Raw genomic sequence first — 26986 nt, 5'->3', positions numbered from 1 at the left:
AAAAAAAAGGAGGAAAATGGGAAAGGTTCATTGAGACAACTGGTGATATTTAATTATATAATAATATTACAAGAAAAACTTTAACAAACAATGCACAAAACTTAAACCATCTTTGCACAAAGTACATTTAATTTTATTAGATTTAAACACTAAATGAGGGTAGAGGTGACCCGTTAATATTTTATATTAATATTATATACAAGAATATACTATAGTAAGGTGTATAACTAAATATATGGTGAGAATCTACATCATTTAAATTACAGTATCATCTCTTGTAGAATATTTAGTGGTATCTTCCATATGTACAAACTTCTGTCTTTGTAGCCAGCAATAATCTGTAAAAGATAAATAAAATTAATTATACGTCATATTCGTTAATTACGCTAATTCTTAAAATAGTAATTACAGAATAAAAAACCAATATTCATTCATATTCAATCTACAATGTCTATTACATAGTAGATAAGGCTTATAACTCATTCATGCGTTTAGAAAGAAGCCGCTAAAGGTGGTAGAACCCTATAAAGTTCGATTCCAACACCACACCATTTAACATTTAACAACAGCAGTGTTAAACGCTGCTGTATTCTGGTTTGAAGAGTGTAGTAACAGAGACATACTTTTCTGAGGTGTCCCAGTTGTTTTAACGGGCAGCGGCGCATCTGTGGCGGACTTCAGGAATATCTTATCTTATCTGGGGTTGATTACCGATGTAATAGCCGGTAATAGCCACTTATAGTCCGCGTAAAACTGCTAGTCTACTCTGAATATAGAAATGAATCGCGTCGCCATAGCAAATTGTATGACTACACCTGCTCGTAACAACTACACAGCGGACTTGCAGTTTGGCGCGGACTATACCATTGTACTGCATGTTCGTCTGATACTTTTATATTATAAAAAAACTAGCTGACCTGGCAAACGTTGTGTTGCCATATAAATAAAAAAATGTTAGGGGTGAACAACCCTTATCACTTAGGGGTATGAAAAATATTAGCCGATTCTCAAACCTACTGAATATGCATATAAAATTTGGTGAAAATCGGTAAAGCCGTTTCGGAGGAGTACGGTAACTAACATTGTGACACGAGGATTTTATATATAAGACTAGCTGACCCGGCAAACGTTGTGTTGCCATATAAATAAAAAAAAATGTTAAGGGTGAACAACCCTTATCACTTACGGGTTTGAAAAATAGATAGAATATTTGAAACTGCGATGGTAGCGAAGTCTGTCCAATCCAATGTGAAACATTCCAAAGTCAACAACTACTTACGAATTAAAAATTAATTAAAATAACCTTTTCCCACGGACCAAATTGTGAATGTAAACCATTCTCAAGTCCCCTTGAACACTCACAACAACTTTCATCAAAATCAGTCCAGTCGTTTAGGAGGAGTTCAGTGACATACACACGTACATAAGAAATATATATATAAGAGGAGGTTTAATGGCAGTGTGTATTAATACCGTACCTTGGTCCCGCGCACCGCGAGCGAGAGCAGCATGAGGCCGGGCCCGCGGAGCTGCGCGAAGGGCCGGCGCTCGCCCTCGCGGTACACGTACACGCAGCCGTCGTAGCAGCCCGCGAACACCAGCCCGCCGGCCGCGCGCAGGCACACCGCGCCCTTGCCGCCCTCGTGAGCGCCCACGTGGGCACCGCTCTGGAGGAACATTATGAGTTATCAGTCTCAACCCATTCGACATATTGCCGTTTGTTATTAAAGAATATGTCCAATGTGTTGCCACCAAAGGTTGATGTGTGACAATTTTTCATATTAGAAATTTAATAATTATAGTTTAATAAATTGCACAAGGCAAATCGTTTAGCCTGATTCCTGATAATCCTAATGGTGACAAGGAGAATGGAATAAAATTATTAACATCATGTATTGTTATCGGTTCTTGATAATTTTTCAAAATAAATTAATCGGACAGTTCAAAGTGGGTAAAAATGGAGTTCATTTATTCCTTTACATATATACATACATACAACCCAAGCTAATAAAAGCGTGGTAAAAACGATCCTCGGTAGGCAAAATGTGTAAAATACTGAATGTTAACAACAGGCTTATGGCGTGATGACGTCATCACTGTGCTGATACTATATATATAATATATAGTATCAGCACAGTGATGATACAACACCTTGAATGTGTGTATATATAAATGGGGCTTTATTATTTAATAACTAATCTTACGATATATTTGTAAAATTACAACTTCGTAAAATGATACTCACGCTATAATCGAACACGTGTATCTGACTGCTGCTCGTCCCGCAGTAAACTTTTCCGTCTTCATACAGCAGCGTGTACACCGTCATCTTGGGCCCGACGAGGGTTCGGAGCAGGAGGCCTGTTTGAGCGTCCTTGATCGTCACGTCTTCAGACCTCGCAGCGACTAGTAGTACCTTACGAGGCCCCTCCTTCATCGCTCGTAAGGCGAGTATCGACTGTTCGGAGAATTGCACCGTGCTGACCGGGATGAGCATGTTGTTCTGGAAAATATATATATGTAGATATAGATAAATGAAGTAATCGTCTAGTTACTAAAGTAATCTGGATTAGAAAGGTATTAGAAACAGTGGACACTGTCATATGAACCTGAAGTCATCATCAGCCCATTATTGTCCCACTGGTGGGCCTTTTCCTATAAGTGTAAGTACAATAGACCTTCATAAAGTAAACTGTAGATCAATGCTACCCCGAAGAGTATGCTGCAATTTACTTGGTTTTAATATTTTGCTGTATCAAAATTTAGTAAAATATTATCAATGACAATGAAAATATATACTGAAAGAAATGCATTTTAATGTAACTTTTATACAGCTCTAATTACTGATGATGCTTAATATTAAATAATTTTGAATTATACCAGAATACTAACCTTACACTCAAATTGCAGCACAAAACCAGTTCTTGTGCCAACAAAGATAGTGTCCCAAGCTCGATCCATCGTCTGTATGGGGCTTAAAACATTGCACTCAAGTCCTTTTTCTAGACCCGTCTGTAAGAAGAAAAATTACTAGTTATTGATAGTTTTAGAGTAATAGAAGTATGTATGCCAAGTGCCTAGTGTGTTAATATTTATGTGATTTTAAGGATTGAGTAGGAAAGAACTTATAGTGTTCGCTCGTGTTTATATTGAAATAAAATTAAAAATAGTAGGCAGCCGTAATAAAATAATGTAATAGGCGCTCGCTCGCATACTATTTCTAAAAATCAGCAGTGTTGCCTCCTTACACCGTGTGTAAAGAATGCATCACCCAAAACATTGTTTAGTAATGTGCCATCACAGTTAACATAATAGGATTTTTTTTATAATATAGGAGTAGCAGACAAGCATGCATTTGATTTGATCTTAAGTGGCTACTGTCGCCCATGGACATATGTAATCAACCCCAAATAGGATTAGATATTCCTACCTGAGGTCAGCCACAGATGCGCCGCTACCCCTAAGGCCTAAACTGGAACGCCACAGAAAAGTATGTCTTCCTTACCACACCCTTCATCCAGAACATAACAGCGTTTACTGCTGTTATGAGGCAGAAATAAGCGTGGCGGCGGTGCCGCCGGAGTCGGGCCATAAAGGGTTCCACCACCTTTCAAGGAAATTTAAAATATTCTACTGTTAACAAGATTAGAAAAGCAAAGATTCGATCCAATCAAAAAACTCACTTCTAAATCATAATATCGTATCCTCGAGTCCAGGGATCCAGTATACACGGTCGTGCCGTACTTCTCCTTGACTATCGTGAGGCACGTCACAGCCAGGTTGGATCCCCTGAGAGTGGTGATCAGCTGACCATCACCACTAAAGTAGTACACGTTGCCGTCGAGACACGCTGCGATGAAGTTGTTTTCAATACACTGTAACATTTATATTTAGCGTTTTATTCAAAAAGAAAAGAAAAGATAAATCACTAGATGCACAATTACCTAGAGCTCAAAAATAATTATCTTAATTTTTATGTGATATGACTCATAAGCATCTATAGTAACTCAACACAGTGGCGCGAATTGCACTGTTAAAAATGAATACAAAAAAGTTTTAAGTATATTTTAAAACATAGAAAAATACATCATGAAATGAGTTTGTTATGAATCCGTACTATATTTGGCTGATTTAAAAAAACATTAAGAGACTGCTATCTTTTTGTATTGTATTCTATAAAAATATATACATACCTCAATTGCGAGGACAGCGTCAGCGTTTCCGGTGACAACAATAGAGTCTCGTCGCAAATTTTCATCAGCAGAATAGTCAAACATTTTACATTCATTTTCTTTTAAATCTGAACTCGTGCCTTGCTGATCTTCTATAGATGACTGGCTATTATCAAGTATTATGTCTTCACTTATTGGTACGTCCACAACAACTGATTCCTCTTTGTCTTCAATGCTTTTGACTTCACAATTGTCTCCAATCACTATATCCTCGGATACATCGAGCATGTCGAAGTGTATGTCATTTCCAATAGGCTCCTCAGGCGAGTGGTTTTGTTGGACAATAATACCTTCAGCATTCATAGACGACTCCTCTAATCTCACTTCCTCATTATTAGGTAAATATTTACTAAAATCTTCTCTTACAACTAATACAGTACATTGTTTAAGGGTATAATCGCTAGATTCGGAAGACGGTGCTGGTGCTTTAGTTCTCAAAGCACCTTTCCTTTTTGGTTTTCTTTTTGATTTAATATTCTTCCCTCTAGTTTTACTTGGAGTTTCTTCTAATTCATCAAGACATATTATGTCCTCAATTGGTCTGTCATCACTAATTATTTGTTCAATTAATGATATGTTGGGAGTTTTGACTCTTCTATTATTTCTTTTTGGTGTAGATGGTATGGGACTCTGTGATTTTGACTTTTCTTTCTCCAACATTCTCTGTCGCCTGTTTCTTGTTTCCGGTCTTGGACAGTCAATCTCGTCTGCTTCAACCTCGACACTTTCAAATGCAATTTGTTCCAGTTCTTCCACTGGTATACTTGTGAAATCATCCACTATTGAATCTTCTGAAGGTGTCATTTCTGACGGCTGTTCTTTACCTTCCTCAAATGGAGAAACATTTAAGACAGTCATGCCCAAAGTATGCAATGAATTTGTACCAGATTCTTTCGATTCTATTGAGCTGTACAGTTTAAACTTTTCTTGTAATAAAACTTGAATCTCCAAATCTATTTCCTTCATTCGTTCTAGAGTATCTGCTGACCTGAATGAATCTCTCCTTATACTAGGTAGTATATCTGTTTGAGTTGCTTTAGCCACTTGCTTTCTTCTGTCAGTTTGTGAGAACCTCGTGCATGTACTCCTCCGCTCAATTGTTTGAGTTTCTTTTGACACAACTTTTTTCATTACTTGTACTGCCACATGTTTTTTGGTAATTTTATTTTCTTGTTTAGTGTTTGGCTGTGAAATATTCTTGACATTACTTACAGGTGCGAGAGCCGTATTTCTATGAGCATGGTGTATGTTGGTTACTTTCTTGGGCTGTTCTGTAAATATATCAAATGTTTTTAAAGTTGGTTTGGTCTCTGACTTACTATTCTTGTTGCTATTAATGATATTACTACTTTCTTTGGGGCTTAAGCTTGCATTAAGGTTTTCAGTGGAGTTCAGTTTCTTGCGAGGCTCATTATCTTTCTGTTCCGTTTTCTTGTGAGATTCTTTCCTTTTTGTGTGCTTCTCTGGAAAACTTTTCTTATCGTCTTTTTTAAGGGCTTTAGAATTAGAAGAGGTGTCATTAGCATTAAGAACTAAATTTTTATCAGTACTCTGTTTGTCTGAATCATGATGAAAGGAATTGCTTTTTTTGCGTTTTTCTTTACGATGCGACGGACTTTGGTCGATTGACCTCTTTCGTGTTATGGATGTACCTGAGTTTTTGTTGATGATATGGGATGTGTCTGATTTTACAATCACTTTAGATTTAGGTTCTTCATCTGAATTAGGTTTTTCTACATGAGTAGTTCTAATTGAATGAGACAATTGATTATCATTGTTGACTGATTTGGTTTCTTGTTTTACAGGAAGCAAGTTTTTATATATCTCCCCTTCATCTGTTTTACTTAGATTGTTAATATGTGAAGAAAACTTTAAGGGTGACAAAGCCATATCTTGTAATTGATGATCGATTTCTTTTTTAATGTGTTGAAACTCTTTTTCAGGTGTATTTATATTTAGTGGTATGGTTGGAGATTTTTCTTGATTCTCTCTATCTAAATGCAAGCTAGAACTGTCATCATTGTCAATAAAGGAGTGATCCACTGCCACGTGATATTGATTGTCCAACTCTGCAAATGGATCATCATCATCATCTAAAGGAGCCTCAGCATTAGGCGTAAACAGCTGTCGACATTCTGGCTGTGTGTCAAACATTGGATTCTCGGGTTCAGAATGTGTATTACCAAATTGCATCTTGTTAAGTCTTTCATCAAGACTTAATCTAGGAGGGTATGACTGATTTTCTACCGAATCCTCTGTGACTGGACTTAAGTTGCAACTTCTTCGTCTTGATTGACTCTCAAAAATTGGCTCATTATTCTCATAATTCCTTTCATTGTCTTTTCCATAATCAACGACGTCACTGCTCTCTTGTGCAGTGACAGACGGAATCCGGTTTGAGTTATCTGTTTGTTGAGAGTAATCTTCATAGTTGTATAAATTATCATAATATTCACTGCTGTAATTTTGCTGTTCATATTTCTGAGGATAATTAGCCTCATCCTCACCAACTTCAAATCGTTGCTCATATTCATCCAATTGCAATGCTTTTGAAAGTTCTGCCATAACAAGAGGTTTAATATCTTCAAGTAGTACTGTGTCCTGAGGATCAAGTATTAATTGCATTTGTTTCATGAAAGTATCTTCATAGATAGTGTTATTGTCGTCCTGTATGAAATCAATAGAACTTGATGTATGAAGTGATTTCTCAGCAACAGACCGCAAATGCCTGTTAAAACTATATTGTGACTCTGTTATAAGACTACTGATGGCGTACTCAAATTTTGAGGACGAGTTTGGATTGTCCATCAATTTATGTATTTTTTCTTTGTCCATTTTGAACAGTTGATTTACAATTTTACTTTTGATTTTAGTAAAAGATGTGTCACTTCTTAATTTATCAGGCGGTTTTTGCTTGTGGGCCTTTTTCTTTGTTGGCTGTTCTTGAATAAAGTTTTGATTGCTTTCTTTTGATTTTTCTTCTGTTTGATTTTCTACTGGGTTGTCGGCAAAGTGGGTGTCACTAGCCTCTGATTGTGGGTCGTTACGGTTTAATAACCGCTTTCTAATAATATTTACAGTATCATCCACTGATCTATTGAATGATTCGGAATTATTTATAACTGGTGTAGGGTTACCGCCATAATGATCACTTGACGGTGGCCTGTGGCCTTTATACTCATATGATGGTAACTTACTACTCTCACTAGCATCATACCTGTGTGTTTTGTTATTATCATTTTTATGAGTTCTATCATCATACTGATTCACATTGTTATCGGCCGCCCAAGTGTTGGATATTACGGGTTGCCTGAACGTCTCCCGAGGCGGCATATATCTGTGATCGATATCTCCCATATTGTTCATGTGACAATGTTTGCTTGATCCCTCATAGTAATTTGGCGGGTCTTTGGGGTATGGGTTTTTAAAGGGAGCTTCAGATGATCGATAATGGCGAAATATTGGATACAATTGTTTTTCTTGAGGTGGATGATTTTCCTCATGGTTTCTAGGGTGGTTGTTTTGTCGATAATCGGGTCTATATTTTCCTCTGTCATGACTGTCGTGCCTCGGGTGGTCATCGTTGCCCCGTCGTTTGAAAGTCTGTAAAGGTCTATGTGGCCTTGGACCAGGAGGCGGGAATCTGGGGAGATGTACAACAATATCTGTTTACGTTTACGTATTAATAACAAAAAAAAAACTGCTTTCAATTAATTTAATCTGAATTTAATTATAATTTCCAAATATGTTTTTGCGTAAAAAATCGTCCATTTGATGGGTACTAAGTTTGACATTTTAGGCGGCTGCGATAATATTTTGTGTGTATTGTGATTTTTGGACTTGTTTTATATTTTGAATATGCAAACCTGTGTTGATCGAGCAGCCCGTATGGCCTTGAAGGCCTGAAATGAGGATTGCCGCCGTTTCTTGGTCTGAAGTGCCTAGGATTTTCATTGCGCCATCCACCGATACCTGGATGACCCCGTCTCATAATTTACGATTATAACACATCAGATCACAAAAACACAATTTATTTCTGTAGCACTACACTGTAATATATATTTCGTATATTCGAATACCGAATTATAGTAAAACAAACAAGCAAGATTCACTTTATTCTGTATAAAAACATACACAGATAAAATTCCAGGTTACTTTGACATTTGATTAATGTTGCCAATTATTTGCAAATTGTGTACATTTTATTATTTAATGCTTTAAACTTTATACTTGCACAAAAATGTAATACTTTGGATGTAATGAATACGAGTATACTTTACTGGGTATATTTGGTCTTAGCAACGAATGTTCGTCGATTCTCCGCGGCATGAACTAAATTTGTATGTTACTTATTCCTACATAAGTTACTATACTCTTTGACTTATTCGTCATTTAGCAAAGTATATATTCGGCGAATGAAGCATATTTTGTTATTATACAAAGACATTATTTTAAAAATATAGCAGACATCATTATTATTATTAATAATTTGTTGGCGGCGGGTGATTTAAATCAATGATATAAAGTAAAAGTTTAAACTATGATTTAAATGGGATCTATGACACTTGGTTCAATAGGGAATATGCACATTTTTATTTTATTATTTTAAACCATTTATCACATCGTTTTAACATAGTAAAAAATATAAACAATTTAATTAGTGTTTGATATATTTTTTTTTAAATTATTTAAAGTATCAATAAAATTTGACACATTTGAATTTTACGCGCCCTTTGAATGACGTCACGTAGTGATTTGTATTGATATTGATGATAACTTATTTTTTATTAACTTAGTTTTATTAAACGTTTTCAGGTTTCATCGCTATTTACATCATGGGAAAGGCTAAATAACCACTTTATAATGGTTTCCTAGAGTTATTGTGCAAAACCACTACTATAAATACATTATATAGTGTTTTTTCTTTTGCAAAAGATGCGAAAATACGAAAAATGGGGTGCAAGATTATAGGAAACAGATAAAGTATCTCCAAGATCGCATTAACATTTGCATTTACTGTAACAAACAATAATTTTAGGTAAATAATTTTAAAATATTGCATTGATCATCTACTTCGTTAGGTACTTATCGACTTCTACATCAAACACTATCATTTGAAACACACAAAATGCATTATAATATTATAAAGATAGGTGATAGGTTGAAGGTGGTAGAACCCTTTGTGGTTCGACTCCGGCGGCACCACCGCCACACCTATTTCTACCTAATAACAGCAGTGTTGGGCGCTGCGGTGTTCCGGTTTGAAGGGTGTGGTAAGCGAGACAGACTTTTCCGAGGCGTTCCAGTTTAGTCCTCAGGGGTAGCGGCGCATCTGTGGCCGACCTTAAGTGGGAATATCTAATCCTATCTGGAGTTGATTACAGATGTCCATGGGCGGCAGTAGCCACTTACCATCAGGTGAACTGTATGCTCGTCTGCTACTCCTATATTATAGAAAAAGAATATTAACAAAATAAGTTATGATCAGTTAAATATTTCCGAATTGACCTATGTATAAAAACCAGTTTATTCATTTTGCATATTTTAGGTAAATAGTCCGATTGTGCTTTGACAAAACTACTTTCAATCATTGTTCTTGATTATTCGTAATAATACTATGTAGAAAAATCGCACTAGGTAATAAATAACACTGTAGGAATATAGACAAAAACAATTTTTCTCTCAAACAGTTTGAATATCCACGCCGATAAACATCGTAACACGCTATGTGACGTTTTCTATTCGACCAATGGGAATGCGTTTTGCAAATTTGAATTTCGCTCGCAAAATTTACGATTTTTGATTAAAGTTTTTAACAATTTAATACAATATAAAGAAAAAATAATGGTTTAGATGTAATTTCAGGACCGTAATGTACCGAGGAAAAAAATAACAAGCAAATCTAAATCACATGCATATTCCCTATTACAATACAACCTAAAAAGATAACATGATTTCTAGGCCTAGGGAGTATCTAAGTTAAATAGGGTATCGAAGCAATAAAACACACTATGTTATCTATCATATATTGAAACATGAATTTTACAAAAATATTTACAATTGTAAAAAGTATATAATTGCAATTTCTGCTAAGAATTGCACAATTGCAAATAAAAGTAAAAAGAAATATGCTAATACCTAAAAGGCATCAATATTTTGTATAGGTACTTCAAGTAATTGTGCAGTATTAGCTAAGTATCTATATTTTAATGAGCTTGCTTTTTATATAGTAGGTATTACTGCCACTATAGATATGATTAATTAAAGTAGATTGCATTCAATGAATGACGAAGTGAGTAAACTAAAAGTCCATTCTAGAATAATGTTTTCTGAAACTTGGCCGGAAATATGTTATGCACGGAAAGTATATTCAATAGACTAGACTTTCTTAATTCTAGATATTAGTCTATATGCAACTAAAACCCTATAGACGAAACTAGTGCTCACAAAATCATTATGTATCAAGTAATTATGGTTCATATTCACAGGATAGAGAAGTCTAATTCCGTGGTCCACCTCTTCCATATTTTCGAAGTTGAACTAGCCCTCATCTAGCTTTTATTTCCTTATAAAGTTATTAGATATACAATTTTTATTTCTTTACTATCATACGCGTAAATCAGCGTAATAAGGACTACTCAATATTCCTTATAGTCTTCGGATTAATTAATGTCAAATAAAAATTAGTCAGCAAGATAGGGCTTAAACAAATCTGCTGATTATTGAGAATCAGCTGATTTAACTTTGAATACATCACTGAAGTTCTTAGAATTGTAAATGTTCAAATTCCAGCCAGTATCGAGGTAGGGTCTTCAACGCCTGATTTTACTTTCCTCAGGAACAATACTGCTTCGCGACCGTCAATCAGCCTGTGGTCGTAGGACAAAGCTAGATACATCATCGGCCTTATTTCTACCTGGATCACAAGAAAATAAGGAGGTTAGGAACCTTGATTGTTATATGTTGCTTGTATTAAATATTCATTAAATCGTTATGAGCGAATAGCTGTTCGCTTGTATCGAAGTTGCTCAGGAGTTGCTTGTAAGAGAAAGGAGGCTTTTATATTTGTTCGTCGGCAGTAGCCACGCAACTGTGATCGTATTTTGGTACAAATCCGATAATATAGGAGTAGCAGACGAGCATGCAGTCCACCCGGTGGTAAGTGGCTACTGCCGCCCATGGACATCTGTAATCAACCCCAGATAGGATTAGTTATTCCTACCTGAGGTCGGCCACAGATGCGCCGCTACCCCAGAGAACTAAGCTGGAACGCCTTGGAAAAGTCTGTCTCCTTTACCACGCCCTTCAAACCGGAACACAGCAGCGCCTAACACTGCTATTACTAGGTAGAAATAGGTGTGGCGGTGGTGCTGCTGGAGTCGAACCATAAAGGGTTCTACCACCTTAATAAGTTCAGTAATTACAGTCATGTTAATTTACCATAAAGCGAATTGCATTTTGTTTGCATAGATCTTTTGTAGAACTCTTTTATGATAAACAATCTGGCCAAGTCATATTTGAAGAGATATGTTTTTTAGTGACTTGTACGTTAGAAAAAAACACGTCACGAACTACAAAAATATTGCTATTTTAATATCTAGTTTCGCCTACTACTATCAACATTACATCACTAAGCAAAAATGTCAGGTTACGTCACCTTTCCCGCGATGGCAACTGGTCGTTGGACGATCGCGTGCATGCCCAAAATGGACGACTGCGGCAAATTGATGATGGGCATCGACAGCAACGAGCCGAAAACACCGCCGTTGCTTATCGTGAAGGTTCCACCTTGCATGTCCGCTGGGGTTAGTTTTCCTGCAAAAGCGTATAGAGTATGAAAGTTGTAAATATAATTTAATGTAAAGAGTCATTGTGTATTTAGCACGATTTTTTAAATTGAGGGACATATATTTTATACTAGCTGACCCGGCAAACTTTGAACCGCCTCAAAATCTATTTATCAAATATATTTCATATAAGATATAGCCTATGTTACTCGTGGATAATGTAGCTTTCGAATGGTGAAATTCGAATTTTTAAAATCGGTCCAGTAGTTTTTGAGCCTACTCATTACAATCAAACAAACAAACAAAGTTTTCCTCTTTATAATATTAGTATAGATATATTTATCTATTTTATAATAGGTACGGCGTAACTACCCGTATTCCACAGTACACCCTTATATTATACTGCGAAAACTACAGACTACAGATTGCGAAGGAAATTGTATTTTGCGTATACACGCATGTATGAATGTCTGTCTCATTCTTTTGCACGCTTGACAATTATTATGAGGTGTTGTTGGCTTCTCGTAAATCGTTGAAGCGACGTAAGCTATATTTTGTAAGCCGTCAGATTTTTTGTTCTTATAATATTTCTGAAATTATTTTTCAAAGTAAGGTGTTAGTTTTATTCGATTTGATGTATACCTACAGATCGCAGGCACGTGTAGAAGGAGACCTCAAAAGGATGGATGGATAAAATAGTAATTGTTTTGTGTACCTTTTCTGGCCTTTTCAGCGAGTGCTCCCAATGCGAGTTCAATGCGGGGATAGTCCATGGACTCGACATTGCGTATTATGGGGACAACCAGCCCCTTCGGTGTCGCCACTGCCACTGATATATCTACGTAATCCCTGAGGATTCATAATCAGAAGTTATCATTATAAAGATACATATTCTTACAAGTTTACATAATGATTTCAAAACTATATTAAATATAATTCAATATATCAACGAGTCATCTAAATGCATGACGTGGTTCATCACACGCATACTCTGACAGACAGAGCGACCCCTCCGTATAACATCGTAACCCACAAAAGTACCTTTTCGTTTTTATTTCATAAATTGCCGTATTTTAATGTATTTTATCGACACAAGCAACGTAATAACGTGTATAAAATAAAACATATATACTAAATTTCATAGAGATACCTGCAGAAATGCATATTTTATTCGCATTTTATTATATTTGAAAAATTGAAAAACTCTCCAGTAAAATTGTAATTTTGCAGTTACGATATTATACTCGTACGTAGTAGGGGTCGAGAGTGCTACAGAAGGTTTAAGTTCGAGGTTCCCATCGAGGAAAATGTCTATATCATAAATTATCATTACTGTTTTCGTTACGTTTTCATTTAAGTACCAGTGTTTATGTGACTGGACTCATATGACATAAGGGATCTTAGTGTCGGTCTAAAAGAAAGCACTAAAAATAGATATTAAAAAGTGTTTCACCTATAAATAATATCGTTGCCGATTATAACACCGTTGATGACTGGCTGGTCCATTAACGCATTGGCTGCGGCTTTCAAGAACGGTGACATGAAAGACAATTTCACTCCATACTTCTTCATAAACGCGTCGAGATTTGCTTTTCTAAACGCCATTAATTTGCTGTGAAAAAATATTAAAGTTCACTCAAGTAATTTAAGTATAGTTGTATAATTGTATTATACAACAAATTATATGAAGGTGGTAGAACCCTTTGTGGTTCGACTCCGGCGGCACCATCGCCACACCTATTTCTGCCTCATAACAGCAGTGTTAGGCGCTGCTGTTATTAGGTAGTGTTCCGGTTTGAAGGGAGACAGACTTTTCCGAGGCGTTCCAGCTTAGTCCTCAGGGGTAGCGGCGCATCTGTGGCCGACCTTAGGTAGGAATATCTAATCCTATCTGGGGATTGATTACAGATGACCATGGGCGGCAGTAGCCACTTGCCATCAGGTGGACTGCATGCTCGTCTGCTACTCCCATATTATAAAAAAAAAGTTCTGAGCCCACGTCACGTTTGAAAATGGTAGAACCCTTGTGGTTCGATTCCAGTGGGGTACCGCCACACTTATTTCTGCCTAATAATAGCAGTGTTAAAGGCTGCTGTGTTCTGGTTTGAAGGGTGTGGTAAAGGAGATATACTTTTCCGGGGCGTTCTAACTTTTTGAATTAGAATAATAAGAGTACAAAAGATGTAGATTTTCGTACCTAGGTACCTATAATTTTTGCCAATTGTTAACTTTAAATTATACGAGTAAACCTTGTAAGGAACTCTCAGGATTTCATAAATATGCTTTTCTATCTTTATAGTAATTTAGTCATTTGTAGAATTCCCTACAAATGACTAAATAATATATACAATTTTCGTGTCACAGTGTTTAATAAAACTTTTTCGAACGCTTTGTACACTCACAGCCCCACACTAGGATTCTCTGTGTCGTGGGTCCCATGGACACACATAAAGACAAATACACAAACACCCAGACCCTGAAACAAATCTAAATTCATCATTTAGATATCTGTCGAACCCGGGACCCTTTGCGCGTCAGACCCATGTGGTGACTGCTCCACCACGCGGGTCGTCTTTGAAACGATTTGACCGATTCTTATGATTTTTTTTCTGTAATAGGACGTAAACTATTTTTCATATCCCTAAGTGATAAGGGTGGTCCACCCTTAATTTTTCTTTTGTTTGGACAAATAATTCAAAATCTAATCATTTTAATGATAGAAGTTCACCATGGTTATCTAGTAGCTTTATAAAATCATACCTCATATCACACTCATTGAATGTAGTCAACATAGCTGTCGTGTTTTGCGCCTCCTTTAATCTTTCAGCGATGCGCCTCCGCATCTTGTTCATCGGTACAGGATGCTCAGTCCGTGTCCCTGATATCGTTTTTGTGGGATCAGCAATTCTTTGAGCGGCAAGCTTCAAATGAGAAAAATATCGTTAGAAGGTAGATAGAAGAAACAAATTTTAAAAAGTTGCCGTAGGTAATACGCAATTGGGCAAAAATGGGCAGAGGAATTTTATTTCGGACGCTGTTTTGATACATTAATCATAAAGTTCTTTTGCTAAAACTTCAAGCTCCTTTCAGTGGTCCGGCTGCCTTGTTAGCAACAGCAGTTTTAGCGGCGGCTGGCTTGGCGGCAGCCTTGGCGGGAGCTGGTGCTGGTACCGGCGCGGCTAGTGCAGGGATTAAAACTAATCATAAAGTTAACTCTTGCTAAAACTTCCAGCTCCTTACAGTGGGTCCGGCTGATTTCTTAGTGACAGCAGGTTTAGAGGCGGCTGGGTTAGCGGCAACGTTAGCGGCAGTCGGTGCTGGTGCCGGCGTGGCTGGTGCGGGGATTAAAAATATTCATCAAGTTAACTCTTTCTAAAAATTCAAGCTCCTCACAGTGGGTCCAGCTGCTTTCTTAGCGACAGCAGGTTTAGCGGCGGCTGGTTTAGCGACGGCCTTGGCGGCAGTTGGTGCTGGTGCCGGTGCGGCTGGTGCGGCGGCCGGCTTCGGTGCCGGTGCAGCCGCTGGCGCAGCAGCAGGCGCCGCGGCTGGTGCTGGCGCTACTCCTGTTATGTCCACCTGGAAGATGTTTTATTTTTTAGAAAGGTGGTAAATTCCATTGTGGTTCGACCAGTGCCAGATTAAGAATCTGTGGTGTCCTAAGCTACTCATGCCAGTGATGTCCATAAATAAACAGGTAGCGTTGTATAAAAAAAAATTAGACTTATGGAATTAGTATAGGTCTAATATGTGTGCAAGGAAATATTTTTTCGTGTTGTTTCTGGTGTCCCCAACACCCTGCAGGTTTGCTTTTGGACACCCAAATTAGCTAAAAAGCGGTATTATTCCGTGGTACTTATAAAAAATTTTTAAATATTAAATGCACTCGTTATTCATGGTCTTTCAGTATCATTAATGTTACAGCTGGAGATAATAAATATTTAACGAGAGTAATAATATCTTATTTTTAAAACCCATTATTACTCGTACTAAAATGTGAAAGTATATAAAATTTTGTTTTTTTACGTATAAATGTGTAAAAGTTGCAGTTATATTGTTAGGAAAATAGCAAATAGATGTTGTTGTGATTTGACCAAATCGCCGTTTATTACAACCATCTTGACAATCTTGCCTTTGCCAAGTGACATCACTGGCAACACCGTGATGTCCATCTCTACCTCCAACATCGGATAATATATCGCCAGTGCATCTCCTTTTTTCTTTACTACGTGTATAATAGTTACCTATTCGAGCACGGTTAAGGGTTACTTACCGAAAACAAAGGTTGCTGCGATTTGACCAAATCGCCATTTATCACAAGTATCTTGACGATCTTGCCGTTGCCCAGAGACATCAACGGCAATATCATTTTGTTCTCCTCAATCTCCAACACCAGTTAATCTATTGTCATTGCATCTCCTTCTTTCTTTATCAAATATTTAAAAGTTGCCGCCTATACTAGGAAGAATTAGGTGACGCTTACTGAAAATAATTGCTGCTTCGATTTAACTGTATCACCGACTTTCAGAAGCATCTTGACGATCTTGCCGTTGCCCGGAGATATTACCAGCCGTATAAACTATGGCCACTGTATCTTCATCTTTCTTTACTATATGTTTAATAGTTACGTATTCGAGCAAAGTTAAGGGTTACGTACCGAAAACAGAGGTTGCTGCGATTTGACCGAATCGCCGTCTTTCACAAGCATCTTGACTATTTTGCCGTTGCCCGGTGACATCACCGGCAACGCCGTTTTGTCTGTCTCTATCTCCAACACTACTTCGTCTATTGCCACTGCATCTCCTTCTTTCTTAATCAATCTGATTAAGAGAAAGTGAAGTAAATAAAAAAGGCCTTATTAAGAAAATTATACGTAGATATTATATAATATTTTTTTAGAATAAAAATATATAAGCAAAAATGATACTAGATAACTTTGATACTAGTTTGTTACATCAGTACCTTATTTATGAGCGGAGTGATCCGGGTTTGTACCCCGATTGGGCAATTGTCAAAACGAATTTATTTTTATTAGGTAGTTTGTATTCGTTTAAATATTACGTAACCTGTACACTCACAACTAAGCACTAATTGTCTATTTAGGTATATGCAGAGACGAGTTAGATGAAAAATTAGGTATGTATATATAACATTAATAATGACATTAATAAATTATAATTAAGAATCTCTAAAGATTAAACGTACCTAAAGAAAATCAATAAAGTCCAGGAAGGTTATCAAGTATCACATAATAAATTTAATAAATAACCATTATCTTACTTGACATCTCCACTGCTCACGGAGTCTGGAAATGTCGGAGCTTTCACTTCTTCCACTGCACGATATAACCCAGTGGTATGGATACAACGTCTCCGTAAATATTGAAGTGTCGTGTCTGGAAGTCTTTTCTGGTACCTATAAATTGTTTTTTTTAGGATAACAATATTTACCTTATTCAATATTCAATTATATTCCATATTCAATAAGGTTATAGCAGCGCCAAATTTAAATCTTGTTGTGGGCCCTTAAAATAAACAGATGCGGTGCTTCCCTGCGGGCTAATTTAGAATCTTATTGTGCCTCAGGTACCAACTTGTAAATCAATGCTTTCATTCAAATAAAATCGGCTAGACACTAACTCAAACCTAGACATTACCTACCACCTTAGAGTAATTAATAATTATTCTGAGTCCTAACTTCCTAGGAACGAGTAGGTACCTACTTCAAAAATTTAAATTGTTTTTTGCCCATTAAATATCCAAAATGTAGAATGAAATAATGCATTACTTACTTAAAACTGTCGAAACTTAGAACTCGTCTGTGAGACATAATATTAGTAGCCAAGTATTCAAGATTCCAATTGTTTTTTCCTTGTAAGATCTACAATGAAAGTTATGTCTATTTAACGAGAAACAAATCAATAATTGTTCGTGTCAGTAGGTAGGTATATTAGCAAATAAATATAAATAACAAACTCGTAAGAAATAAGGTATAGGTACTTATTAATATATATTATAACTTACAATCCGTGTTATTCGACGTCTCAGCATATTTAAAGAATTATTAAAAACTAAAACAAACAATCAAGTCATGAATATAATTAAAATACCATTATCGAAAATCAGTCAACATTTCAGCTAACATTTAAAGTCAGTTTTTTTCTTTTATTACATCTGTCATAGAAGATTTCAAAAAGTCCCATCCTTAAATATTTAATCAAAATAATAGTTCTTTCTACTCGCTACTAGATGGCATTGGATGGCACTATAATTTATAATGTATATTGTTTGTAATATGTGTAGATGTCGCCACCATCACGCTCGGGTATTTTTGCTATTACACATCAGGTGGCACTGCAATGCTTTTTAAAAAATGAATCGAATTTCTTTACAAACATATTATTAAGATATAAAAATATATATGGTGCACTGGAAAAATAATAATTCATAGTGAAAATAATCATATAGTAAAAGGAATAGTATAGTATATTATTAGTTTATTCGTATGATGCTCAACTGACCATTTAAATATGACGCTCATATTAGACACGCTGTTTACGCCGTTATCCAACGAAATATATAGAGCGCCGACTTCAGAACTATGTATTAAACCAACATTTATTTCAATTATTTTTTACTTTGTAGTGACATAGAAGTCGGTTGTAGGTATTCTTTTGTTAACATTTTTTTTGTTATGAGTATTTTAAATTGTTTGTATTTCTTTTTGTGTGTTGTTTGATATTATGTGTATAATTATCTTATCTTTATCTTTGGGGGTTATCTTTTTAACCGACTTCAAAAATGAGGTGGAATTCGGCCGGTATCTTTTTTCTTTTTTTTTTTATTGAATTTACCATGAATTTACCTTTGTTTCTGTAATTGAGGTAACACTACTTTTCCAAATTGTTCCTGTATTTGTATTAAGTATTTGATGGTGCAAGTCTGGTAAATAAATAAATTATTATGCCAATGTCCTACAAGGTCTTACATATCTGTATATGTAGATGTAGTTGTAAGCAGGAGAGCTCTTTGAGTGGGACATTAGTGGTGTCCACTCAAGACGTCCGATACGCACTCTCCTTGACTGTTATAGGGTTGTCACTTTTGTGTTATTTTAACAAAATAAACGATTAGAAATAAATGTATTTATTATCTAATGTAGAAAATAAAAGACAGAAATAGTATAGGTATACAACTTATTTAGAGATTTTTTTAATAAATTTCAAAAAGCATTTGTTATTAGTACTATATTCATTTATTGCCAAAAATAAAAGAAATGTGTTCTAATCCAGGATGAACAGTTGAAACCGGATTCCTCTGAGAACTGGTAGATAATAATCTGAAAGTAGATACAGTAAACATTAAAAACAATTTACAGTATATATAGGACTATTTATTATTAAAATATAGACTTATGTAGGGATAATAAAACTAGTTAGATATTTTAAAAGAACAAAACAAAACAAATAATTAACCTAATTTTTAATAAATGTTTTCAGTGTAAATATTATATATTTCCTGCTTCTTTCATAAAAAAACTTAAATTAAATGTACACTTTATTGACTCTTCACCGCCAAATTTTCAAAACACATTTTCCTTCAACGTTTTCAACATGAATTTAAAAAATAGAAAAAGAATCCTAAAGCAATTTCATCACAAATTCCTTTAATTAGCGCAGATTCTAATTAAATGGCAACCCTACGACATTGGGGGAAGCTCCCCTACTAATTTGCTAAGATTCGTGGTACCCGCATCTTTGATTAGGAATCTATAGTCCCAAAGGGCACCGTACCTAAACTATCGACTGCTCATTTATCTACTTGAACAATTTCCTAATTAATATTTCTATTAAAACCGTAGTTATGTTTCAGACGAACCCTACAAGATTGGAATGTATGATGTCTGTTTATAACAAACTAGCTGACGGCCAACTTTGTACCGCCTCAAAATCTATTTATCAAATATATTTCATATAAAATATAGCCTATGTTACTTGTGGATAACGTAGTTTTCGAATGGTGAAAGAATTTTTAAAATCGGTCCAGTAGTTTTTGAGCCTATTCATTACAATCAAACAAACAAAAAAGCTTTCCTCTTTATAATATTTGTATAGATATAATATTTGGGGTTTTTTTATTTGTTAATTAGGTTAATTGAATTAGTAAGAAGCCATGTAGTTAACGTTGTTTCAACAGTCGAACCCTACTAGATTGGAATATATGATGACTGCTTATTAGAGGAATAATATTTGCGGCTATTTATTTGTTTATTTAGTTAAAGTGGTAAGGCCATATTTAACCTGAAGTGGCCACTGCTTTCTTTGACCAATTTCATATAAGTAGAGAGAAGAAACAGCCTGCGATAACAGAGGTGTTTCTAGTTATGAACACTAACATGGAACGCTTTGTAGTGATGTCGCAGGCAGGTTCGAGTAAAAGGCGTCTAGATTGAATGAAGGCTTTATTATAACTAACTTAATAATACTTAATAAACTTTCTTTTACTCGAACCTGCCTGCGACATCACTACAGCTTTAGTACTCGTACCTACAGTGAATCTGCTTTACCAGGGAACTTTCCATTCAGAAACTAACACCGTTACAAGGCATAAAGAAACAGCATGCTATAAGACAGGATAAATATTGTACTAAACAATGTATACAAATAACTTTGATGTTAATAACATAGTCTGGCTTTTCAAGCTAAATCTTGACGGAACTTACAGATATAATTATATGCAATTCAATGTGACATGACGTAAGGATAACCTTTTATCTATAAAAATATATAAATACACGACGAAGAAACAACGCCTTTCCTTCGGGAAGAGGGTTAAAAAAAATAAACTGCGATGGTGAAATTCTATTTTTGTTTGTTTTTTGTATACATCCCACACGAGAACTCCTTGTCTTTAGTGTTATATTGTTATCATCATGTCATCTAAATTATCAACGTTAATATCTTTTCACTCGGGAATCGAACCGGGAACTCCTTGCGCCTCTAACTATGTATAACACGGTTATTAAGCACCACGCCGGATCTACTAAAAACACTAACAATTTATAAAACGTAGTCATTACATTCTCTTTGACAATTTATTTGTCCCTACCATAGATTAGTAAAGATTACTCACTCCTAACAAGAAAATGTACCCAGTTTTGAGAATTGAAATAGTTGCGTAAAAAAGTTTTGCCACGTCTCCGTGCTAAAATGTCCCTAAAATATTTGCAATTATTATTATAAATTATTTAATTATCATGTAAATTACGCAGTATTAGTTATTTATTCGTAAATTTTCTCTAAAAATGTTTTTATTAGTCAATAATTCAAAAAAAGAACTTACTTAACATTTGCGGCTTCATTCACTTTCAAGGCGGCGAAGTATCTTTACTAATCTATGGTCCCTACATATTATGTATTTGATGTACTAAAAATTGGGCAGTAGAAGTATTGCGCTTCACCTATACATAAATTGTTTGTTTAGAAGTTAGCTGGGGTGCGTTGTGGCTGGGTTGCCGGCCTGCGAAGTCTTAAAGTTATTAATACTTCGATGTATTGTTTAGGGGCTACTGGACACCGGCTCGGCACGAAAATGGCGTTAGTGAAAATTTTGAATACGTACGTTCATACTTAACTTGTATAAAACGTGTTTAAAATACATAAAATTTTGGATTTACAAATGTGATAACTTCCCAGTTATGAGAATTACCTATTGGTTATTTATTGATAGAGTTGGCATTAGAAGCAGTGTCGGCTCTTTGTAGTTCAAATACGAGTGCACCATAGAGATGTTGTGTTTATTTTTTAAAGACTGATGTAGTTCTCAGGCTATTTTAAAACATGTGGCGCGCGCGGTGTTCCAGCGCGCACCTCAAAGATGAGCGGTTGGAGTAAGCTCCAACTCCATTCCAAACGGAGAAGGACCCTGCTGTGGGCAAACGTCATCGGGACCGCGGACGAATGCCATTAGCGTACCCGGAGACCCGGCAATAGGTGTCCAGAGGAACACAGTGGGGTTATAGTCTGGCTGTCTGGTAGAGAGGAACTTATGATGGGTTTCCCCCAGAAAAAAAACATTTTTAAACATACCAGTAAATCGGGCTACTAAGACCTTATATAGTTGCACTTTTTGTTTTTCGTTCCGATGGCAATTATCGCTTATGCACACCTGTTACTAATCTTAGAAGGAATGAGATTCTGCGGTCGGCTGCAGATGCATTGCTGTCTGTGAGGACTAAGAACTTGGAACGCCTCGTGAAGTATTTCTACCTTACTCTTCAAACTAGAACATAACAGCGCTTAACAAACTATTACAAGGCTAAAAACTGTGGTGACTGGAATAGAACCCAAAAGTAGATTTCCTATGTACATTTACTAAGAAGTAATTTCGAACGTCGATATCTATTTAAGCAATATGTAGGTACATAAATAGAGTATCTATTTAGTAGCTTATGCTAGGCAAGGCTGTGGAGCAAGTTGTGCCGTCTCAGGTAATAAGTAAGCAACTGTTTCAGCTTAAACGCTCAACTTGCCGCAACCGCTATTATCCGACTAGTGATGTGCAAGTGCGAATTTTCGGAAAGATAAGATAACGTATAGATAAATAATAGGAATTTTGTATTCTATAATATTGGTGTCTTCATTAAAAATATTCTTAGCTATTTATTAAGAGTCTAAAGTAGTAAAGAAACTTTCACAAAATAATGAATTTGTATACCGTTACCGTTCAGGATTATAAATTTAACTATTCGTATAGAGATATATGAGTAAAGAGGAGAAACTCGTTTTCAAAAACATTTTTTTATTTACCTCATTTATAATTCCGCTGGTATCCATACCCTAACAACGATACGCAGATTTCATTCTAGAAACCTACGTGCATTGGTTTCCCCCCGGTTGAATCATACTGGCTCTACCTTTCAAAACATAATTCATTTATAAAGTACTAGCTGTCCCGGCAAACGTTGTACCGCCTCAAAATCAATTTATCAAATATATTTCATATAAAATATAGCCTATGTTACTCGTGGATAATGTAGCTTTCGAATGGTGAAAGAATTTTTAAAATCGGTCCAGTAGTTTTTGAGCATATTCATTACAATCAAACACACAAACAAAGTTTTCCTCTGTATAATGTTAGAATTATAAGCTCATTATCCCTGAAATACTATTTAATATAATAAAAGATTCAATTACAACTCCATTATTTATTTTCTCTGACAATCCATTCCATGACATCTTATTCTCTCAAAAACATAATATCCTTCTTTCTTTTTATATAGTTTCCCGCTACATTGCTGCTCACCAGCAATTAAATAGACTCCTATTAACATAAATTAACTAAAAAGTATTGTTATGAAAATATACCCTTACAGTATAGATATAATGATTTTATCGATAATTTACGTAGAACCGTCCCAGCACTAAGCGGTCCGGAGCGTCGTATAACGTCCAAAATTTTCTTCGCTCGTAAGTCCGGTCTTCAAAGTTGGCAACTTGTCGATTTATTGAATAAATAGTTGGCAGTATTTGCGGAGATTTATAGTTTGTCTTGGATACAATGCGATAAGCAATTGTCTGGATCTGGTCAACGTGGCGCCGTTTGTCCAAATTGAGGCAAATTGTTCAAAACTTGAGGTATTTGCTTTGATTATTCCTTCGGTTTGTTGGTTAAGTTGAAGTTTGAGGAGCAACTTGGTTTAGGTGAGGTTACATATTGTTTATTTCAATTGAAATGTTATTATATTGGAAATGCTTATACACTAATACTTTGAGTATCATGTAGAATTTACTGCTTTAACGTTAAGTAAAAGAATCTTTAATTTATCTCGAACTTATTAAATGACTGGTTGAATGCTGCATAAAAGGATGCGGTGCTTTAAAAAAAATTGCTTAGTATTAGGCACATAACATACAGATTTACACACGTTGATGTGCTTTAACAATCACAATATTTTATACGAAACAGAGGCAAATCGATTAGTAGACTCTTTAATTTATAGATATAGTATATGTCGGTATTTTCAGTACACATTAGCTAATTTAGTCTCATTAGGTATATAACGCGGGTTTTTTTTATAATATAGGAGTAGCAGACGAGCATGCAGCCCACTTGATGGTAAGTGGCTACTGCCGCCCATGGAAATCTGTAATCAACCCCAGATAGGATAATATATTCCTACCTGAGGTCGGCCACGGATGCGCCGCTATCCCTGAGGACTAAGCTGGGACGCCTCGGAAATGTATGTCTCCCTTACCACACCCATCAAAACGGAACACAGCAGCGCCTAACACTGCTGTTATTAGGTAGAAATAAGTGAGGCGATGGTGCCGCCGGAGTCGAACCACAAAGGGTACTACTACCTTCAGAAATGGTGCGGGGTGCTAAAATGTTTACCTATCAGGAACCTATAACTTCGACTAAGTTTCAGTAATAAATTACTTACAAAATTAAGTGCTTTTTAACAATAACAAAACACTCTATTATATCACAGTATTATCCACGGCTATAAAATAAATAACAAGAAATGTTTTACTTTCGTAATAAATGTGGTAACTTCTTTCTTCTAATGTTACCGTACATTTTAACATACATTAGGGACATTTTACGACATGATTATTCACCCTTTGCAACTAACTCCGGACAAAAAGCAAGAATTGTTGCGATTTCAATAATAACGCATTAAAAAAAGCAACTACCGCGAATCGCCGAATTCGCGAGTAGGTAGGGGAAGGGCGCTCCCGAATTACTCAATGAAACGAAAGCTGAGCGGGCTAACACTAAACAACCCCAATCTCCCCTCGATAGAAAATAAAATGGCGTCGACGTCGAAGGAAAAGATAAAGACAAGACTTTATCTTTTCCTTATGTAAATGATGGTGGAATATCGGAATTTAATGAGGTTAAGAACTTTCCCGACGTGGCGCCGTGCCGCGGGCGGTGGGGACGAAACTTTAGAGAAATACATTTTTATACAGCCACCAATTTTAGAGTTCGAGATAAGAATTCCATTTTATGATTTTAACTGAATGAGTTTGGGTAAGAAAAACTTTTCAATATTTTTAACGAATTAAAATAAATTTGCAAATTTATTAATAGAATATAATACTCATATGACTAATGTCATATCATTTATAACAGAGCCATATTAATACGTTATCTAAAAAATCTAAATCATAATACAATTTTGGAACAATATTATTGATTATTTTTTTCTTATTACGTGGGTAATCTTCGAAAATTGGGAAACAAAATGTTCATACACGAAAAACCATTTATGTCTGTACAGTAAGTTCGTTTAGAAATTTATTATTTCTTGCTATAACGGCAGAGAAAAAATCGCGAGGACACTACACACCTGAGAGTTCTAAAAAAAGTTATAAAATTGTGTTAAATCTAGGTAAATATCACTAGGAGACCTGTGCCCAGTAATGAGTTAACGACGTCTAAGAAGACTAGCTTGGAAATTAACGCTATTGTTATAATAATTTATCCAATTTAATAACAAGGAAGTTCTCACTATTCCAACTCAAGTGTACGGAAACGGATCCAGCGCCATTGTGACGGCGGAAGTAGCGAAGACTTCCGCCGCGCAATAAATTCGCAATTTTGGCAACCGGAGCATCAACCATCGGCCTGCACACAGTCTTAAGCTTTTGTGTTGATAGTTAAAGTACGAAATAGGGGAATGGAAAATGAGGACGGTAAGAGTAACACTACTGAATACATTCCTTTAATTATTGGGAGTGCGAGCTAAATTCGCACACGGAGAGTTCCGTATTACCAAATTTTCATTTATTTTTAATTTTGTTATCGTAGCAGCTAGAGAAGTAAATGCATAGTGAAAATTTAAACTGTCTACGTAATCTAAAAATAGCGGATTTTTATAAGGCCATTTTTTAAGTTTTTTATTTTTAGTATTACTGTTCAAGAGATAGAGATCTGAGACAGACGGACGGACAGCGAAGATTTAGTAATACGGTTCCGTTTTTACTCTTTGAGTACGGAACCCTAAAACTTACTAGTTTCTATTAAGTAAATAGATAATTAACTCCAAATATAATAATAATTAATGTTGACCAAAGTTGTAATTTTTTGCCTACTAGAAATTATCATATTTAGATCTTAGGTACCAAAACATAGAATAAATAGATAACAGACGGTAATCTACAGACGTTTAAATATATGTAACGTATGCAACCCTTCATAGTACCGTCCTAATGTTAATTTATCTACCGTTCAAAGCATTGAATAGATGTCCTCCGACGAACCAACGAATGTCCCGTGTAAGACAAATTGGATGTTGTCCTTTTCGAAGATAGTTTAAGACCTGTATAGTAGAATCATCACGGTTTCTGGTACAGTTGGTTTCAGGTTCGATTTTTCCGAGAGGTTCGTCAGGTCAGTTTCCGAGAGATTTTTCTGAGAAGTAGAAGGTTTACATATATTAACATTATTATGTCTTGTTATGTTATTCGCGTAGTTGTTATGTGGAGAAAATGAAGGACACTCTTGGGAATTTAGGTTTACTCATGAATCATTTCAAAATCATCTCTTGTCAGCAAACATTCTAATATTTATAAAATCATATTTTGTACTTTCATGTGTAGGTACGTAACTCTATGGTAATGTGTTATTTATATATATTAATTTTCTGTTAATATAAAAAATAAAAATAAAAACCTCGTAAGTATTCTTATATAACACTAGCTGACCCGGCAAACGTTGTGTATCCATATAAATAAAAAAATATTAAGGGTTATCCCTTATCATTTAGGGGTATGAAAAATAGATAGTAGCCGATTCTCAGACCTACTGAATATGCATATAAAATTTGGTGAAAATCGGTAAAGCCGTTTCGGAGGAGTACGGTAACTAACATTGTGACACGAGAATTTATATATAAGATAACAAAAACCTTGACTTATTGCAATCACATTTACGGCGTATTTGACGGAAATTAGCTCCATGA

At 35.6% G+C, this 26986-nt stretch overlaps 2 protein-coding genes across 2 annotated transcripts; both read right to left on the bottom strand.

Annotated features, from left to right (window-relative positions):
* Positions 1-43: 43 nt before the first annotated feature.
* LOC140742933 (uncharacterized) lies at positions 44-8391 on the bottom strand. The gene is made up of 7 exons (XM_073074016.1): positions 8099-8391; positions 4194-7875; positions 3684-3875; positions 2893-3012; positions 2246-2503; positions 1479-1667; positions 44-338 (listed from the first exon to the last, which is right to left on the bottom strand). The coding sequence occupies exons 1-7, from the start codon at positions 8221-8223 to the stop codon at positions 261-263; spliced, it is 4644 nt and encodes a 1547-aa protein (XP_072930117.1). The 5' UTR covers positions 8224-8391; the 3' UTR covers positions 44-260.
* A 1855-nt stretch (positions 8392-10246) lies between these two features.
* On the bottom strand, positions 10247-18178 carry LOC140742515 (dihydrolipoyllysine-residue succinyltransferase component of 2-oxoglutarate dehydrogenase complex, mitochondrial). The gene is made up of 10 exons (XM_073073410.1): positions 18040-18178; positions 17808-17896; positions 17297-17431; positions 16674-16836; positions 15413-15595; positions 14780-14940; positions 13473-13631; positions 12735-12868; positions 11890-12047; positions 10247-11148 (listed from the first exon to the last, which is right to left on the bottom strand). The coding sequence occupies exons 1-10, from the start codon at positions 18064-18066 to the stop codon at positions 11014-11016; spliced, it is 1344 nt and encodes a 447-aa protein (XP_072929511.1). The 5' UTR covers positions 18067-18178; the 3' UTR covers positions 10247-11013.
* Positions 18179-26986: the final 8808 nt, after the last annotated feature.

Source organism: Epargyreus clarus, unplaced genomic scaffold (genome assembly GCF_041222505.1).
Source record: "Epargyreus clarus isolate Ecla_fem2 unplaced genomic scaffold, WU_Ecla_fem_2.2 ptg000006l, whole genome shotgun sequence".
NCBI classification, from domain to species: domain Eukaryota; kingdom Metazoa; phylum Arthropoda; class Insecta; order Lepidoptera; family Hesperiidae; genus Epargyreus; species Epargyreus clarus.
The sequence above is the reverse complement of the archived record's forward strand: the minus strand, read 5'-3'. Positions and strand labels throughout refer to the sequence as shown.